Source organism: Staurois parvus, unplaced genomic scaffold, assembly GCF_062004578.1.
Source record: "Staurois parvus isolate SC_StPar_1 unplaced genomic scaffold, SC_StPar_1.0 ptg000498l, whole genome shotgun sequence".
Taxonomy (NCBI): Eukaryota; Metazoa; Chordata; class Amphibia; order Anura; family Ranidae; genus Staurois; species Staurois parvus.
Genome location: NW_028318294.1, coordinates 2,185,862 through 2,205,537, shown reverse-complemented (window position 1 = coordinate 2,205,537; position 19,676 = coordinate 2,185,862). Strand labels below are relative to the sequence as shown.

The 19,676-nt window shown below is 40.7% G+C and overlaps 1 protein-coding gene across 1 annotated transcript in view; it reads left to right on the top strand.

Moving 5' to 3' along the window:
• CDYL2 (chromodomain Y like 2) overlaps positions 1-2,380 on the top strand; it is a 65,739-nt gene extending 63,359 nt beyond the window's left edge. Inside the window, exon 8 of the mRNA XM_089689775.1 lies at positions 2,019-2,380. Coding sequence (XP_089545901.1) covers positions 2,019-2,177 — 159 coding nt within the window. The 3' untranslated portion in view covers positions 2,178-2,380. The remainder of the gene's footprint in view (positions 1-2,018) is intronic.
• Positions 2,381-19,676: the final 17,296 nt, after the last annotated feature.

Below are 19,676 nucleotides of genomic sequence, written 5' to 3'. Positions count from 1 at the left end.
TCAATAAATTATCCAATATTTAGTAAAACATAAAATATGAGGTTGTATCAAGCAAATGGATAACCAGCATGTGAAACTTTACCCACTTGCCCTCCAGAAGATTTACCCCCCAACCCCTTCCTGACCAGGATATTTTTTTGTAATCCAGCGTTGCATTCATTTAACTGACAATTGCGCGGTCATGCAATGCTGCACCCAAATGAAATTTATGTTGTTTAATTTCCCACAAATGGAGCTTTCTTTCGGTGGTATTTGATCGCCTGTGTTTTTTATTTTTTGTGTTATAAACAAAAACAGACCGACAATTTTGAATACAAAAAACTGTATTTTTGACTTTTTGCTATAAAACATATCCAGTAAAAAAATTTTTAAAAAATCAAATTTCCTCATAAATTTAGGCCAAAATGTATTCTGCGACATGTCTGCTGAAAAAAATCGCAATACGTGTAAATTAATTGGTTTACGGGAAAGTTATAGCGCCTACAAATGGCGGTATGTATACTGGAATTTTTAGTTTTATTTTTTTTATACTAGCAATGGCGGTGATCAGCGACTTATAGTGGGACTGAGGCGGGCATTCTGACACTGGTTGTGAACTAACTGCCACTGAAATCCCAATGACATTAATACAGTGATCAGTGCTAATAAAAAGCACCGACACTGTACTAATGACACTGGGCAGGCAGGGGTTAACATCTAGGGCGATCAAAGGGTTAACTGTGTGCTGTTTAACATAATGTGCTGTGTGTGTTTTACTAGGGAGACATGCTGCCGTGTATTTATCTCCTGTGCGGGGAAATACACTGCAGCATGTTATTGCTGGTAGAAGAGAGAACATGGTTTACACACAGGTCTCTTTCCTGACAGTGTTACTCAGCGATCGCTGGGTGCCGGTGGGGAATCTCTTGCCGGGACCTGGCGACTGACATCTGAAAAAAAAAAACCCCAGAGGTGATCAAATACCACCAAAAGAAAGCTCTAAAATTATATAAATTTAATTTGTGTACAGCATTGCATGACCGTGCAATTGTCCGTTAATGTAACTCTATCAATACAGTGCAGTAAGTGAGCGTTGTCACCCTATGACAGGAAGTGTGTTATGGACAGGATCACCAGGTGAAAATCAAGGAAAAAGAATACTTAGGGCTCATGTACACTGCAGCTGATAAACTCACGTTTAGGAACTGTTCAGCGTTTTTTTCAGCAGCCCCTGAACTCACCCGAAAGTTTTCCTATGTGTCCATGTACACATCTTCGTTTACAGGCATTTGAGTTTACAGTCGTGTTTTTGAATGCAGGAAACTTGCGTTTAGCAGTCGATTTTATCAGTGTTTCAAATGCAGAATGCTTCTAAATGCGGCAAATCGCGTTTATAAGCGTTTGCATTTGAACTTTTTTTTAACTCTTCCAGTTCCAGATACTGTCCAGAGCCTTTTTTCATCATGAAAAATGCATGCAAAGCCTTTTCAAGGTACTCAAATGGACAAAACACTGAACACAGGATGTTCCTACCAAGCTTGTCACACATTGTAATGACCAATTCACACCTCAGACCTCTCCCACCCTTGGAAACAAAAGGTGACCTTAATGACTCACTCCACCAGAAACCTTTCCCACCCTTGGAAACAAAAGAAATATTAATGAGCAACTCACACCTAAGCTAATCTCAACACTTACTGCTGTCTCTGCTTCTACTCTCTGTATTTCTCTGAAAGTCTGAAATAGTTAATAATTTTCCACTTTTCAGTGCATTCTGGGCATTTGGGAGGTTCTTCTGTGCTTATCTTTAAAAATGCTTCTAAACGCAAACGCACATAAACACGGTATGCAAACGCGGCTAAACAGACATTTTTTAACCTACGTTTTCCAGCAGTCAGTTTCCTTCGTTCATAAGTGTCCCATGTACATGGAGCCTAATGCAGTCACAACATCTAGGGTCTGAGGAGCTCCAAAAATATCATATTTGTGTTCTTGGGATTGGATATATTGTAAGTGACAGTGCTCATGTCTTTCTCCAGGTATTAGAGGAATCCAAATGTCTTGTGAGAAGCTTTCTGAAATCAGTACTGGAAGATGTGAACGAACGCGAATGCCAGATGCTGAAACAGCTGTGGAGCTCTCCCAAAGGCTTGGACTCCTTATTCAGCTACTTACAGGACAAAATCTATGAAGTCTGATTCCTTCTCATCAGACCCATTTTGAAGGCTTTCCTCTCCACTACTTCCGTCTTCACATCTGCAGTAACCTTGAAAGACGTCTGGGACATGCTAGCCATGCCCAGAATTATGCAATGAGGTATTCCAAGGAGTCTGTCCCACTGCTTCCAGCCTAGTTTTGTTTTTTTTTTTGTTTTGTTTTGTTTTGTGTTTTTTTTGTTTTGTTTTGGGTTTTTTTCTGTTTTTTGTTTTGTTTTTTTTTGTTTTTTTGTTTTTTTTATGTATATACCATATACTGGTATATAGACCCTATATACCGATTACTGAAACTTCCACCTCTCCACGCACCGAAAGTTACATTCCATTTGCCACAGCGTACATTTCACCCAGAATATTACTATGTGACCCGTTTTCTGCCATTTCACTTAACTATGCGATCGTTGTGATCATGCAGAAGTCTGCAGATTTAATTTAAGTAATAATGTGACAATTGCACTTTGTATGTATTTGTATTTTATTTAAACTTAAGTATTGATAATATATGTATATAATTGGGTTTTGATGGGGGGGGGGGGTTGTGTTTTTTTCTTAGTGAGACATCACATGCTGTTCTGTAAAATAGCCAATTTAACTAATTTATTGTAGTTATATTGTCAGCTAGTAAGCAGATTTTTTTTTTTTTTATGTTTTTTTTTTTTTTTTTTTTTATTTGAGTTTTATTTTTTTAAGCCGTCCTATGTTGTACAACCAAAAAAATTGTGACTTTAATATAACCTTTACACAGAATATACAATTTGGTGTTGGATTGAGCTGGTGAGGGTAGCCTTCGCAATATTACTATTTTAGCTCCAGATGACAATGAATGGCTGTAAAGTTTTGGGGGGTTTTTTGTTTTATTATTTTCTTTTTAACCTGCTCTACTTCTCTGCCTGCTTATGGCTGCCTGTCAAAATTAAATGCATTTTTTATCTGCTGACATCAGACAGATGTGAGCAGCAAGGCAGAGGTAACCATCACCGGAAGAACATGATAACATGACTGGACCTTTACATGGAGGATGCGGATATGTAATTATGCCTGAAGGTTACCCCACCATCTTCCATCTAGAGCAAAATGAAATTCTGTGGTGCTCTTTGTTACTGCCTTGTTACATTTACTTAAGGTATAACTAAAGACAAAACTTTTTTCTTTTTTTTTTCTTTTTAAGTTTTGGATAGAGTGGAGAGGAATTAGAACCCCTGTCAATTTTTTTTGTTTGTTTTTATTTTTTTTATTATATCTTTTATTAGATTTTTTTTTAAATACAAAAGAAAAGAACATCAAATACACACATATTTGGGTAAATAACAAAAGCCATGACAAGCTTCTCCAATGCATCCCCACAACCCCATATCATAATTTTCCTACTCCCCTCATCCCACCCCTTTGCCCCTTTTAGGCTCCCTAAAACCACGCCACTTTCCTGACAGTTTTTATTACCATCTGTGCCCCCCGTAGGGTGATTCACCGTCTCCATTTGAGATTTACATTCACTTTCAATGATATTGATAAATATAATTGAAAGTGAATGTAAATATAAAGATAAATATCAGTATCATTGAAAGTGAATGTAAATCTAAAATTTTGGGTTGTCCCCATAAAATCAATAGAGGGGAAATTTTTCAATGAGGACTCTAGTCCTGGTGACCTGGAGGGTCCCCAAGGAAATCCCTTAATTTGCAGGGATTTCCTCTCACTTCCTGTTTGGCAATGGGACAGGAAGTGAAGGGAAATCTCCAAAATGGGACACAGATGACAAGAAAAAAAAATCTGACAGGGGTTATAACCTTCCCTTTCTCTATCCAAAATGAAAACAAAAGGTTTTGCCTATAGTTCTACTTCAAAGTGAACCTATGACCAGGTATGGGCATTCAAGTATTTTTGCAATCATAACACACACAGTAAATGCACTATACAACAAGCCCCTCGCTGACCTCTTTATCTGAAGGAACACTAGAGCTATTTATCCTCAAATATTATGGCATAAACATTAAAATTGTCCGTGTTCCTTAAATTACATCTAAAGGCTCCTTATGACCGTCTAAACAAAGACTAGGTGTGGTCAGGTGCTGATTGACAGGTGACAGGCTTATAAATCAGCAATGACAACACCATGCCCTCTGCAGCATTTTTTCATCCCATGGTAGTGCAAGCTGGCACAACCTACAAGAAAGTGGCAACTCTGCTCCTAATTCAGGAGCAGTGCAGCATTGTTGTCACATGATCACAGGAAGCTGCATTAGGTGGAGGCTATTTGTGGGACTTTGCAGGAGCCAAATATACTGCCAATATCTGCAGCCGTGATTCCCAGTGTTAGTGTACCGCCACCGAATGGAAGCCTGTACAACTCCATGACAGACAGCTGTCTACCACTGTAAATATATATTCAAATATTGAGCGATTACATGTTTGGGACAGATGATGGTCCCTGGACTTTGACAGACTATATCGAAGACTGATCATCTGCCTCTAGCCAAATGTAACCACTTGATGTGTGTATACATGCTTACATGGGTGGACAGCCATGGCTTCTTTCTGCCTATCATTGACTTTACAGCCCGTACAGGCTTTCTGGTTATGCCTGTCCACAAATACTTGGGCTCCCAGCAGCAGATGTCTACAGTATACTTGCTGCACCACGGTCAGTTTGGCCGTGTGAATGAGGCTTCAGAAATAACTGTAAGTGCATATGCAGTTATTTTTGAGTGCAGCAGCAAATATTTTTTCATAGAAGGCCATAAGTTTATGTTATTCCATCAACTCAACTCACCCTACTCCCCCTTCCAGCAGTGAATTTGCAGCTCACCTCATCCTGCTTCCCCTTTCCAGCATCTGCTCCAAGTTTACATTAGAAATTAGAATGCTGCCAAGTCCCAGCCGGGAAAGGGATGAGTTGAGATGCTTAGAGAAAGACTGAAATAACTGCAGTGATTCTGTTGTGATCCTTGAGAATGAATTTCTCACAGTGCCTTCAACTACAGAGGTCAGTGACCGCTGGTTGTAAAGCAAAGGTATTGATCGTTATTAATATGTAAATATTTGAATGTCCATATCTTGAACACAATTAAATTTAAGCAAGCAGGTGAAATTTAGAGAGTTTACTGTGACTAGTTTTTCTGAAATTCACATTTTGTGTTTGAGCTTTCACATTCATATTGTTACAAATTAAGTAAATGGGTTCAGGAACTGTCCATCTGATCACAGTTATTATATTTTTATATATTCTTTGCTGTCATTTGGAGAGCCATAACCATACTCTGAACTTTTGTCTTTAAAGTGTAGCTGTTATTCTGTTGGATTTTCCACATGCAAAGTCGACCTAGATTTACTTTAACTGAAGACCATGTGTAATTTAAAAATCAAGAAGCATCTTATAGACTTCCAGAATAAGTGTTCTATATTTATGACCACCATATCACTGCTTTTTAGTTGATTAAATACATGATTTTTTTTCTGTTTAACCATATAGATTATGTTTATGCTAAGTGAAATATGTACTGTAGACTGACTCAGCACAAATGTCTTCTAATCTGTAATTGGTGGCTTGTTTACCTTCGCTCTTTCCAACATTTTTGGCTGTGGACAATGTATGAAGCTTTTAGACATCTTTTCCTGCAAGCTGTGAAGAAGTAGAAGTTGTTCCTTGATAATATTTCCCAAATGGTTCTAAGTTCTCACCGTCCTCCTGCATTTGGCATTGGCTGAACCAATAGGTTGGCCAGGTAAACAGGCAGGCGTGAGACAGAAGAGCACAGAGGTGCTCTGTTATGTGCACCATTGAAGCCATGAAAAGTGCATCTGTGATTTATTGACACTGGGCAAAGCAACAGGTTTGCTTTAATTTAGCCCACCCTAGCAGCATATATTAACCTTCATTAACTCCCTTTCCACTCCATTCAACCTTAGGGAGTGAAGAAAAATATTGGGAGTCGTAGCTCATGGAGGCCTATGGTGTGAGGTTACTTGCCGGCCTTAGTTGGTGTGATTTTCTTCCCTGCAACCATGGGTTGCAGGAAAGAAAATCTCTCGATTCCCCCATTAGAACAGTATGTGTTGATGGGGGAACCCCTCCTGCGAAGCTATTGTGTTCTCCTGACAGGGGAGACACTAGCAATAATCGCATGTAAAAATCCGACATGCTGGTTATACCCAGGTAGTACAACAATTAACTTGGGTACAATCAGCATGCTCCTAGATGGTTTGAATCTTGGCCGGTCCCTGCTGAGCTGGCTGGGATTTGAACCATCTATGTTCAGCTTTAATAAATTGCAGACAATGGCTGTGAAATGTACCCTAGTTACAAAGTTTGTGGGAAATGCTCATATCAATTTCTTGTCATTTATTCTGAGCTCCCAGATTCATTGTATAAAATTTTTTCATGTATTTTGTTGTGTACTTTTTATTTTATTTTTATTTCTGTTTAGCAATATAAGCACCTTTTATGTCACAACAAACATAATGCAAAGAAGAATACTTGAATATTTGTAATGAAAGATGGCCCTCATGTATGAAAATTCCTTATGGCATAATTGTCTGGTGGTTTGTTCCCCCAAAGCAATGAAATTAACTGTTCTTCTAAGAATTTGGTTGATTACTGTTGGCAGTATAGTCTATTAGACAACTCATCCTCAGAAACTCTCAGAAATAAGGCTCCGGTACTTCTGAGAATCTGGGTAGTCTATCTGGCATAGACAATCAGAAAGCTTTTTCCTCTGACACCCTCAAAATTGAGGTGCATTTAAAGTAAAAAAAAACAGTGTAGTTGCATCAATGACTTAGATGTCCCTACTCATGAACTTTGAAACCTGAATATTCCTGAAACAGATTATACTGCATCCAAGGCAGTGGTATAGAAACCAAGATTACAGTGGACACTACTGCGAATGGGCCCCTGCACTCTCAGGACCTTGACAGGGTTCCTGGACCACTTATACTATCCTACTGTAAATCTGAAATAAAGCAGAAGGCAGTGTGCAGATGTGCTAGGGGGCATAGATGCATGGGACAGCTACAGGCCAGTTGCAGGGGACTCTTGGTGAAGCCACCTCAATTAAGGTCATATGACCATAGGGAACATGTGAAAAGGCATTCCTTCACCCAGCCTGTAGCACACAGGACTACTATCTAGCATACGTGTTTCGTATCTGCATGTTGCACCCGACAAACTGGTTATACCTAAATTGATCAATGGATCTACTTTGGTACATTCAGCCTATCCATAAATGGTTTGAATCTTGGCCGATCCCTGCTGAACTGACCGAGATTTGAACTGTCCATGGCCTGCTTAAGGGAGAAGGAGAGATAATACTTAGTTGGGGACCACATAAAAATTGTGCACCATGCCACTGGTCCAACGTGTGTCAAGTACGCCACTGAGTATCAGTGACTATGGATGGCCATATCCGAAGAGACTACTTTCCTACAGTGAGACTGTAAGAATATTGGCTTGGGTTGTACCATGTAGGGAAGACTAGAACAAATTTCATGGTCTCCCTCAAGTGCCACATCCTACCGTGTGTACCAGGAGAAGGACACATTCAGCCATTGTTTTCCCCCAGTACGTTGTAGCAAGAGTCCAAGGCAATGCTTAGCACTAATGACTTTGGATGGTACAAAAAAGAAGAAACAGTACACCATAACAACTGTCCCTAAGATTCACAATAACAAACACATGACCTAATTGATCTAATTAGAAAATTAGTGGGAGCGATTGGTTATATCTGTTGCCTGTGAGGCAATACAGACTGGTCTTCTTTCAGTTTGATAAATAAGGCCCACTGCTAGAGTGAGTGGTGTGGCTTTGCTAGTTAGGTCCCCCGTGAGGCTTTGCTAGCAGGAAGGAGAAGGGTGCAGGTTATAAAAGTCCAGATAACGAACGATAATTTCACTGCAATATGGAAAACGTGGATGAAAAGAAAAAATACATCTAGTTTTTACAAGCAATCGAAGTTTAAAAATACTTCTTGTGATATAATTTTGTAGAACTGTATTTTTATAGTGTGTTGCTTCAGAATATATGCATATACTATGTACAGCATTGTATATATACCTTTAATATCCAGCTTGAGCAAAACTAGCTAACTCCTAGTGAACTTTCATTGATTTTACTCCAGAAAATGGCAGGAATTTGGTTGCTATGAGATACTGCACTTGATTATCACCATTGATTCTGTACTTATTGAATTACTTTTCTATGCCTCTGAACCTGGCATATCTGTTTTGTACACTTTGACAGCAATTACAATCTGTTGTTTAAGAATTTAGTTTCACAAATTTAAAGGCTTAAAAAAATAAGTAAAAAGGCAGCATAATGATTGCAGTAAACCATAACCACCCATCATGTTTCAGTAAACTGACTTCAGGGAAGCGGCATGGACACATGCTGTTTTAGTAGGGTGGGGGAAGAGACAAAACTTCTGACCATGTTTTTGTAGCTGAATATGCTGTCCTGTTCTGGTGAAAGCCAATCTCTTTATTTCCTTTATAGGTGTAACAGTATCAAGAAGTGGGGGAAATCTCACACCCAAATCTAAAAACAAAAAAAAAATGGGACAGTGCCTATATTTAAGCCCGATACACACATACCGAAGGTCAGCTGGTTCCACTTTTGGTACCGCTTTCTGTTCAACAGAAGGCAATCCAACGACTGGCTTCTAACTTACAAAAATGGTGGAAAACCAGAGAAGGGGGGGGGGAATCTTTCTTGCCAGAATACGAGAGAGATCCTTGAATTACACACCATTAGGTCGGTAGAGAATCTGTCAGTATTTTTATGTTCAACCAGTTGAACAAAAAAAAAAACTGAATGTGAATACTCAGATTTAGCCAGTTGTTAGCTTTTGGGGATAGTCCTGCAGAATTGTGCATGTCGCCATTGTTAGGATATATGCAGACCACCAGCGTGTCAGTGAAATCCATTGTAAGAAATAGTATACACTCTAATATGAGTACCCTATGAAGGGGAATTAAAGAATAAATAAATAAATTTAAAAAAAATTATAAATGCACATTTTTTTTTTTGTGAGTAAAATATGTGCATTTATTATTTCAGGGGTTTTTTGTTGTATTTTAGCAGCCTTTAAAGCATTGCACCCACAATCAGTGTCAGGCTCCTGCAGACTGACAGCGTAAGCTCTCCGCTTGTACCTCGTACGGGCAGACAGTTACAGAATGACAGGAAGAATCAGTAAACCTACAAGGGCTCACCAGTGCCCTCGTAGTTCATTGAAAACTACAAGCTGTCAGCTGCAAAGTCTGTAAGTACTTGTAGTTCGTTCAGTCACAGAACTCTATAAATGAATGGTGCGACCGTGTGGGCGCACGAACTTGCTTTTTCAAATTCTGACAGCCATGTGGGGAAAAGATCCCTGGCCCGTTGTCAATGGGGGGTGGGGGTGGGGGGGAGAGCTGCAGGAGCAGGAACATGTGATATTTTCCACCCCAAAAATTAGTGGAACCTGTAACATGTTCCCAAAGGTGAACTTATCCTTTAAAACAAAGATTTTTATCTAGTTTCTATTTATTTTCTCTGGTTACTACGGAAAAGCTCCTCCATTTCTATTAGGCATTGCTGTCAAATATTCTCTTCAGCTAGTATTCCAGCCCTTCTCAGCCTTATTTTTTTGACATGTAGGAACCCTTAAATAACTTCCAGGTTCATAGAAAACCCTTGCTAATAATCAACTATAGCTCACAGCACGTTACCGTAAACAGTAAGTTGCGGTATAAGAATAAAATATTTTTTTTTTTTTAAATGTGAAGGTGTATTTGACACCCAGGACTGTTCTATGCAAGAAAATTATTTTTTTTTTAGTAATAATAATGGAATGATACAATAATAATAAAATAATGACTAGAAAATAATTTCTGACAGTTAAATATGCAGTGTTTTATTGAATGAGAAATGCCAGTGCGCCATGATGGTCAATGTAAAGTGCCTCTTTACATTTTTGGTCAGTGAAGTGGCTAATGGCGAAATGGCACTGGTGATCAGTGGGAGAAGGACCACCTTACATTGGTAGTTATTGGGGAGTCATTACGCTGGTGATCAGCTGAAATAATGCAGCCATCCCTTTCCCGAGATAGATTAAAAGTTCATTAGTATCCATGCTTACTTACCCGAGAGTCATAAATTGATTATTGCTCAAGAAACTTCTTTGGTTGAACCTTCGGGTCCCACTAAACCCTGGTTAAGAAAGGCTGCATTATTCAATCATTGATCATTTTTTTGACCAAGGTCAGATGTTTGGACCTAAATTTTTTTTATTTTTGAAAGGTTGACAAATATCAATAATTGATGCACATTTGATCATGACATGCCCCCCAAAGGGTCTAAAAAGTGTCACTGAAAGCTTAGTATGGTCCCATACATTGTGTAACACACACACATGTCTCTGATGCTGCCAGTACATTATATGCTAAAATTCTCTAACACAATGTGAAAAAAATGTCCAGTTTACCTAAGATGTTTGTAATTAATAAGTTATTGTTAATTTATTTTTTTAAGGCAATGATACTGATGCTGTTTGTGTTTTGTTTGACTTCTAGTGTTTCTTTCCTCAAGATATTTATTTAGGGTACAGTTTTCAGTGCAGAAAGTATTTTTTGTTACTGGTGGACTTTTATGTGCAAATTGGCACGGACTGAGAACAAGTATTATTTCCTGTAGTTAGAGAATTAGGTTTTTGTTATGTATATGTCACTAATACCCATTAGCCATTTCTTAGAGAAGGCTTTGTGGCAATGTAGTCAAAGTTGGAGAGAGATGCCACTGCCCATCATTGCTAGTGAGACACCTGCCTCCGAGGGCCAATTTTAATCTTCATTCCTCGCCTCATTCATATCTAGGGATCGGATATCGAAAGTGTTAGCCCTCTTCTTTGGCAGAACCATCCTGAACATCCAGATAATCTTAGAAAGTTTATTAGACAAGGGCTGAAAGTTCCCAGAAAACCATGGCTTTCCTATGGGACTCGTGGAGCAGGTGTGGCAGCAAATCACTGAATAGGCAACTGCTGTGGCTAAGATATCTAATTCATTTCTGCAGAACATCTTTGAGACCTGCTAAAAGTTGAAGCTTTTGAAGTTTTTTTTTTTTTACTAGCTGTGTTGTGGATTAATGGAGTAAATAGATAACTGAAACACAGCTTGAAGCATGGTCATTGGTTAGCAGTACAATTTCCTAAGCACATTTAAAGCAGAATGAAATTACATTAAACATTTGAGACCCTCAGGAGCTTTTTGCCATAATGTGTAAGCATACACAGTATATTTACACATTATGGCTTACCTTTTATTGAAAGACTGCAATCTCCAAGCTTTGCTCCATCGTTCCTTATATCAGAGCCTCCAGCAATGAGAACAATGAGCACAACAGAGAGGCATCACTAAATCCCATGAGACTAGCAGTCAGGGGCAGGAAAGTCTTAGAGTCACCCAGGCTCAAAAAATGTTTCTAGATGTTCATTATAACATTCCAAATCTTCACTTGTTGAGTTAATGTTGCCTTGAGAGATGTAGGGAGGCAATAGTTGCTGACCTCCTTTTGAGAAGTTGAGGACTGATATGGATCAGGTGCTGATTAGGTCAGAGGAAAGTCAGAAGTCCTTGTCTATATACTTTTTCTCAGTCAGCGACTCAAAATATTGAGCAGGGCAACATGGCAACCAGCACTTGTAGGAAAGCTTAGCAATTATAGCCTCCATAATTTTTTCAGGAAATGTGTTCTGTCGAGTATAGTGTTTTTGCATCCTCTGGTAATTGACAGTAGAAAGAGACCTACAATCAAAAATTATTTTTGAGAAGAACATAATTCAGATTTTGTTTTTTAAATTTAATGAATTCCGGCAAAGGATAATGGGAATGCAGAACCATAGATCTTGGAGATGGGCTTTATTAAGACAGCACAGAGACCAATGTGGATGTACAGTAACCCATAACAGTGAATAATATTTTAGTTTCCAGTAGTCATGTCTTTGAAAGATTTTGGAGTGTCTGTTGGAAATTGGTTCCCATTCAGCCAAAAGGTCTGGTACTGATGTTAGACAAAAAGACTTTTCTTGTAAATGGTACTCCAACTCATCCCAAAGTTGTTTAATAAGGTTGAGGTTAGATCAGGGCTTTGCATAGGCCACTCAAGTTTCTTCAAAATGAACTCATCAAATCATGTCTTTATGGAGCTGGCCTAGGGCACCGGAACACAGTCTTGATGTAACCGAAAAGAGCCTTCCCCAAACTCCACCCACAAGCTGATAGTACACAGTTTTCTTTGTATGTTGTAAGAGTACTCTTCCCTTGAGGCCCCTTTCACACTGGTAGACTCCACCAGCGGATCTGCCTGATCAGCGGCGGATCTGTCCGCTGATCCTTGCTAAGCAGGCAAATGACAGGTCTGTGTCTGCTCCTCGTATGCAGATCAATCTCAAACACAGCCTGCTTTCCTCTATGGGCAGATGGATGTAAATGGACCGCCTGTCCGTTTTACATCTGACTGTCATCCGATCCGCTACACAGATGGGGAATGGACCACCATCCGTCTGTTTTTATTGGATTGGATGCAAGCGTGTTTAAACGGACACATAGTGGGCAATGAATGGTCCAATTGGGTCCGCCTGAAAAGTGATCAAGGGGACCCAGTTGGTCCACTTATGTAAAAGGGGCCTAACTCATTTCACATAAGACGCAAGGCCTTTTTGGACAAACTGTGGTTTACTAAAAAAAAAAAATCCAACTACCATTATCCTTGCCAACAATGCACAATGTATTTTTTGTATTGATTTAAACATATTGGTGGGAATTTCATATAAAATAAATAATAAAAAAAATAAATAAACATATATATATATATATATTATTCGCAATCATAAAGGGCCACATCAAATGTTCTCTCAGAAGCAAGGGAGAATCTGGTTTGTTGTTACCGTCAGCAAATAGAGTTCGTCCTTCCGACACTTCCAGATACAGCTCACTGTCCTGCCACTGTCCACAGGAAATGATAGACCCATATAAACACTAAATGTTACCCGTTTTCTTGTGTCAGAAAGAACTTTCTTGTTGACTGTGCCGTGTTTTTGGGGTTTTTTTTTATTCATCAAAAATTGGCACAACCAATTGCTTTTAAAGGGCCAGTGCTTGTGTTCATGAAGTGGCTTTTAATGAGATCTCCTTAGCAATGAATTTGTATGTAAATGTAGCTTGTACAAAGCATTATTACTTACTTATAGAATGACAGGATTCAGCTCACCTACCGCATCTTTAGATGCAAAATGAAGAAATTGTGTTCCTATATAAAGAAGTTATTGCTGTAGGATGTGACTTAAAGCATGCTGGACAGATGTATTGTTATCACTGCTCTCCAAACGTAACTAGCTTTTGCAATGGTATGTTAACATCCACTGACATTGAATACGTTATTTGTATTTATTTTCGAGTCATTGTCTTCCAAATACATATTTAGATGGACAGATCTCATCATGCAGTAACACAAAACTGTGGCAAAATCACTCTGATCATTGAAAGAGATTTTCTGCAGCACCTGGACCAAATGTATCTCTTGATCAAATGACATATGCAGAATTTGCAGAAGCCATCCATTAACCATCAGCATCACTGTGTCTTCCTGTTGGTCCTTTGTGTGGATTATTATTGGTCTTTATATAGCACCAACTTATTCTGTAGCACCTCACAAGTTGAGAGTGCAATTTGTAGAGGAAATGTTCATGCGTTTTGTGTGTATACAATCATTATTGGGTTGAAGGTGGACTCCAATCACAGTGTGGTTATTGAACCTTCAACTTGTACTGGTTAGTTGTCCAAGGGTTGGACAGATGTAGAACAAAGAGGGAAAATTGTAAATACCAGAATATTTGGGCTGGTTATTTTGGATGGAAGGTTACAGTGGTAGCCTGTCTGTAAACACTTCAATTTGTGGACGTAAAGATCCAGCACGTTGATGTTTTTCCAAAAGAATTTGGTTTCTGCTTTTTAAGCTTTAAAGGATAAGGTTCACCTCCTGGGAAAAAAATAAGTGCACGTTTTTGCAGGAAAAAAAATATGTATGTAATTTTTTTTTTCCATGGGGAGCCTGGAAAGCATTACAACCGTGGTGAGTGGATCAGGGGTGCAATGCCAGTCTCCTGCTGACAAGCCCTGCAGCTTTCAGCCTGTACTTGCGTACAGGCTCCATCCTCCCTTCAGAACTACAAGTCGTCAGCTGCAAAGGCTGATGGTATTTGTAGTTCAAGTCATTCACAGGAAACTGTGAATGAATGGCATGGCCGTGTGACGGAGCCCAACACAGCCATGTTATTTTCAAGTAGTGACAGTGGGTGCCGGAAGAAGATCCCTGCTCGCTGTCACTGGGAGGGGGGAAGAGAGGCTTCAGCTGATGGAATGTGTTACATGTTCCCCCTTAAATATGAGTGAAGCATATAACATGTTCCAAAATATGAACTTATTCTTTAAGTGAAAACTGTACCTTTTAGTAGAAATTGTCCTTTAAGGGATGCCGCTACCACCCTGAGTGCAGCCCACTTGGTCCAATACTTACCTCTCTTCCCGTTCTATTGATCTGCACAGCCTTTTTTCTGGTCCTTTGGGTACTCTTTATACTGTGTGCGGCAGCCACATTTTATAAGTATGGGGATAGCTGTACTTCAAAGGATTGTTGGAGACTCCAATGAGTATGACATACCTTCGAAATGAGAAGGGTCGAGGCACAGGATAAAGAGGGGCTCGGTGGGGACACTTTCGGACAAAATGTTGTGCATCTCTTGGCAGGGCCTTAAAGTGGAGATTCATGGAACAAGAACAGAGTTGAGTATTGCACAACATGGGCTGCACTTTTGGGGGATGGCGCATGCTTTTTAAGAACAATTTGTAGCAAAGGTATAGTTCTTACAGAGACTTTGTCAATTGGCACTTCCAGGTCAAAGGGACAGTCTTTTACTAGCCCCCCCACCCCACCCCCAGTCCAATCCCCCCAAACCACTTATACTCACCTTCCCAGTGCTTTTTTGTTTCACATATCATCACCTTTGTTAAAGCTTACACAGGGTTGATGAAGCCATGCCACTTGTCAGATGACCATGTTCAGGCCATAAGACTAGCCACAAGAGTGCAAGCACTGCATCCTGGAAGGAGGTCATATGTTGCCCTATACCCAGAAACTTCAGGTATTTGCAGCCGCTGTGATAGAGATATTGAGCAGAGGGGCAGCACAGGGAAGTTGAATCATGAGTCAGAGTTGGGCTAGTAAGAGACCTTTCCACTTTGCCCTGAACAGTGCATCTATGGACACCTACACATGCAGCATTCATAGCAATGGATTTTCGAATCAAGGCTGCATAGGTAAGTTCATCTATACACAGGCCTCCTCCATTACCATCCACCCAAATTAATTAAAGGTCAGTCCACACAAAACTTATAGTTCAGTTTTTAATAAATACTGGAAATTTAAACCACTTGACAACTCCCTATATTTCTCAGGGATCTTTTTGGTGAGATGTTTTGGCTTGAGTTCCTGGGTCTGCACATCTGCTGTAACTATACTGGGGGGGGGGGGTCTCCCACTCTTTGTGTTGTGGTTTTTTTTTTTCATGTTTTTTTTATTTATATATTCATATTAAGGAGATTGCAAGATGAGCTGCTGAAACAGATTCAGGAACTACGGCAGGGGGATTTCACTACTGGAGTATCCATGACCTATAGGAAATCAAGGGATTATATATTTTTTTTTTATTTTGAGTGGACAACCCCTTTGAGATTTTGACTAAAAGTGGAATATATTTCACAGAAGCACATTCATTCCCACAACAATAGGCCGTACATCTGAGCAATTTTTCTGAATGTCAAAATTGTTAAACTTGCTCTTTCAATCATATGCTGGTAATTGAATTGCTGGTCAAGGGCATAAAGCCATTTGAGAAGTTTTTGGTTAAATATAAAAGTCCATGTTTAGGTTTCTGCAATGAAACAACTAGTTATGTTTGTTTGCACTGTTGAAGAACTATAGTTCCTTATTTTTTTGCTAGATGTATAAGACATGCAAATGTGTATATATAATGTTTGTATATTATATATTTAGTATCACATGGTACATGTCACATGTCCTTTCTCTTCCTGTAAATAGTTCTGAAATAGGTATATTGATCGTGTTTAGAAAGAGAAAAAAAAAATATTTGTTAACGGTCCTGTAACTAGTAAATGGACACATTTCTGGGTGCCTTAGAAGTTGTATTTTTCATGTGCGTTTAAAATACAGTATTTATACATTGTGGGAAAATGCTGCTTTCAATTAAAAGTGAGACAATTAATGTTTGTGTGGTTTGGTTTAATACATTTCTAATTGTATATGCTGTTATACCTTCAGGGATTTTTGGGACTTTCCTGAATTTGCAAGTTGGAAGAGTATTTTACATATGACTTTCTAAAATATGACCTGGTCTTCCTTGTCAGTAATTTTTTAACATTCATGTCCTAATTAAATTGTTTACTTATTTATTACAGGTACTTTTATAGCGCCTCAATTTATGCAGTGCTATATATTGTACATTCCCATCAGTCCCTAAAACTCAAGGGGAGTACAATCTAAGATCCCTAACTTACATACATACATACACATACGAGGGACAATTTAGACAGAAACCAATGAACCTACCAGCATGTCTTTGGAGTGTGGGAGGAAACCGAAGTACCCATTAAAGAATGCTGAACCTCCTCCCCTCTTAAATGAATTAAGTATATTGCAGACTACCAGTCCTTAAATGTGGCTGCATTCATTTTTTTTTTTTTTACCTGGTGATCTTGCAAAAAATAAAAAAAAAAAACACTTCTTGTACACACATTTCTCCATTGTATCTATGAGGGCAACCATAGTTGTCACACTGGCTGGACTTCAAACTTTTCTGCCTTTGTTCATCTCCATTAAATGATGGATTGTTGGGACTATTTGTTTACAAAATAAAGATAAGTACCGTATTTTTCGCTCCATAAGACGCACTTTTTTCCCCCCAAAAAAGGGGGGAAAATGTCAGTGCGTCTTATGGAGCGAATATGGAGCGGCCGGTCCGGTATTTCCAGCGCCGCCGTGTCCGAATACCGGGCCGGCCGCTCAGCTCTGCAGCGGGACCTTATGGAGATGATTGCTGACCTTTGGGGAGGGAGGGGGCGGCTACCTGAATTTGACAGGTACCCGCTCTTACTTCCGCGGAGTTGTTCTTTGATCTTACCTGTTCCTCTATCCAGTGGCGCGCTGTCTTCCTGGCTTCTGTAGTGTGGGCGCTGGGCTTGACAGCCGGGTGCCAAGTGCGCATGCGCAAGAAGCGGTGCTTTTTGTGAATGGTAAGGCGGTACCTGGGACACATGACAGATCCCAGAAGCCGCCGGACCAATCACAAAGCGCAAGTGCTTCTCGCTCATGCGCACTGGGCACCCGGCTGTCATGCCGAGCGCCCACACTACAGAAGCCGGGAAGACATCGCGCCGCTGGATAGAGGAACAGGTAAGATCAAAGAACAACTCCGCGGAAGTAAGAGCGGGTACCTGTCAAATTCAGGTACCCGCTCCCCCCCTCCCCAAAGGTCAGCAGTCATCTCCTGTACTGTCCGCAGTCTCTGGTCATCCCTGTGCTGTTCGCAGTCTCTGGTCATCTCCCATACTATGTCTGCAGTCCATTAGTTCAGAATTTTTTTTTCCTGTTTTCTGCCTTTAAAACCTAGGTGCGTCTTATGGAGCGCGAAAAATATGGTACTTTCTTTTAGGCTCCAGTACACTAGCATTTTTTTTTTTTAAGCTCAAAAACGCTGGATAAAAAAAAAAAAAAACGCTGGATAAAAAACACAGTTTTTTAGTAGCTTTTAGGAGGGTTAGCATTTTATTAGCGTTTTTACAGTACATGTAGAAAAAAAAGAAAAGGCTAGAAAAAAAAGCGGTTAGTAATGTTTTAGTGTTTAGAAGCGTTTAGCGTTTTTTCTGCTCAAAAAACACTCGAAAAACTCTACAAAATTTATTTTATTCTTCTTCTAGAACAGCGGTTCTCAACCTGGGGGTCGCGACCCCTTTGGGGGTCGAACGACCATTTCCCAGGGGTCGCCTAAGACCATCGGAAAACACATATTTCACGATGGTCTTAGGAACCGAGACGCCGCTCCTGTCTCCGGCGATGTGTGGGCGGGATGATATGCTGCCCCTGTCACCGCCTCCTCGCCGCTGATTGGCCACCGGAACTGTAGCTCAGGAGAGGCACACAGGCGGCCAATCACCGGCGAGAAGGTGGAGCTTGGAGAGGAGGAGCCGAGCGGCAGCGCGCGGAGATCGAAGAAGATCGAGGGAGCTGCAGGAACGAGTGAAGAGAGGCCAGAGAAGGAAGACAGCTGACAGGTAAGTGCAAATTTTGCTGCTGCAGCCAGGTATGCAGGCTGTAGATGGGAGAGGGAGAGAGCGAGCCCAGGCTGGAGCAGGAGTCAGCAAGGTAAGTATCATTGATGTCAGTGGGAGGGATAGTGCCCCATTATTGGTGTCATTAATACCAACGATGGGGCACTATTCCTCCCCCCACTGACACCAACGATGGGGCACTATTCCTCCCCCCACTGACACCAACGATGGGGCACTATTCCTCCCCCCACTGACACCAACGATGGGGCACTATTCCTCCCCCCACTGACACCAACGATGGGGCACTATTCCTCCCACTGACACCCACAATGGGGCACTATTCCTCCCACTGACACCCACAATGGGGCACTATTCCTCCCACTGACACCAATGTTGGGGCACTATTCTTCCCACTGACGCCAATGATGGGGCACTATTCTTCCCACTGACACCAATGATGGGGCACTATTCCTCCCACTGATACCAATGATGGGGCACTATTCCTCCCACTGATACCAATGATGGGGCACTATTCCTCCCACTGACACCAATGATGGGGCACTATTCCTCCACTGACACCAATGATGGGGCACTATTCCTCCCACTGACACCAATGATGGGGCACTATTCCTCCCACTGACACCAATGATGGGGCACTATTCCTCCCACTGACACCAATGATGGGGCACTATTCCTCCCACTGACACCAATGATGGGGCACTATTCCTCCCACTGACACCAATGATGGGGCACTATTCCTCCCACTGACACCAATGATGGGGCACTATTCCTCCCACTGACACCAATGATGGGGCACTATTCCTCCCACTGACACCAATGATGGGGCACTATTCCTCCCACTGACACCAATGATGGGGCACCATTTCTCCCACTGACACCAATGATGGGGCACTATTCCTCCCACTGACGCCAATGATGGGACACCATTCCTCCCACTGACGCCAATGATGGGACACCATTCCTCCCACTGACGCCAATGATGGGACACTATTCCTCCCACTGACGCCAATGATTGGGCACTATTCCTCCCACTGACGCCAATGATTGGGCACTATTCCTCCCACTGACGCCAATGATTGGGCACTA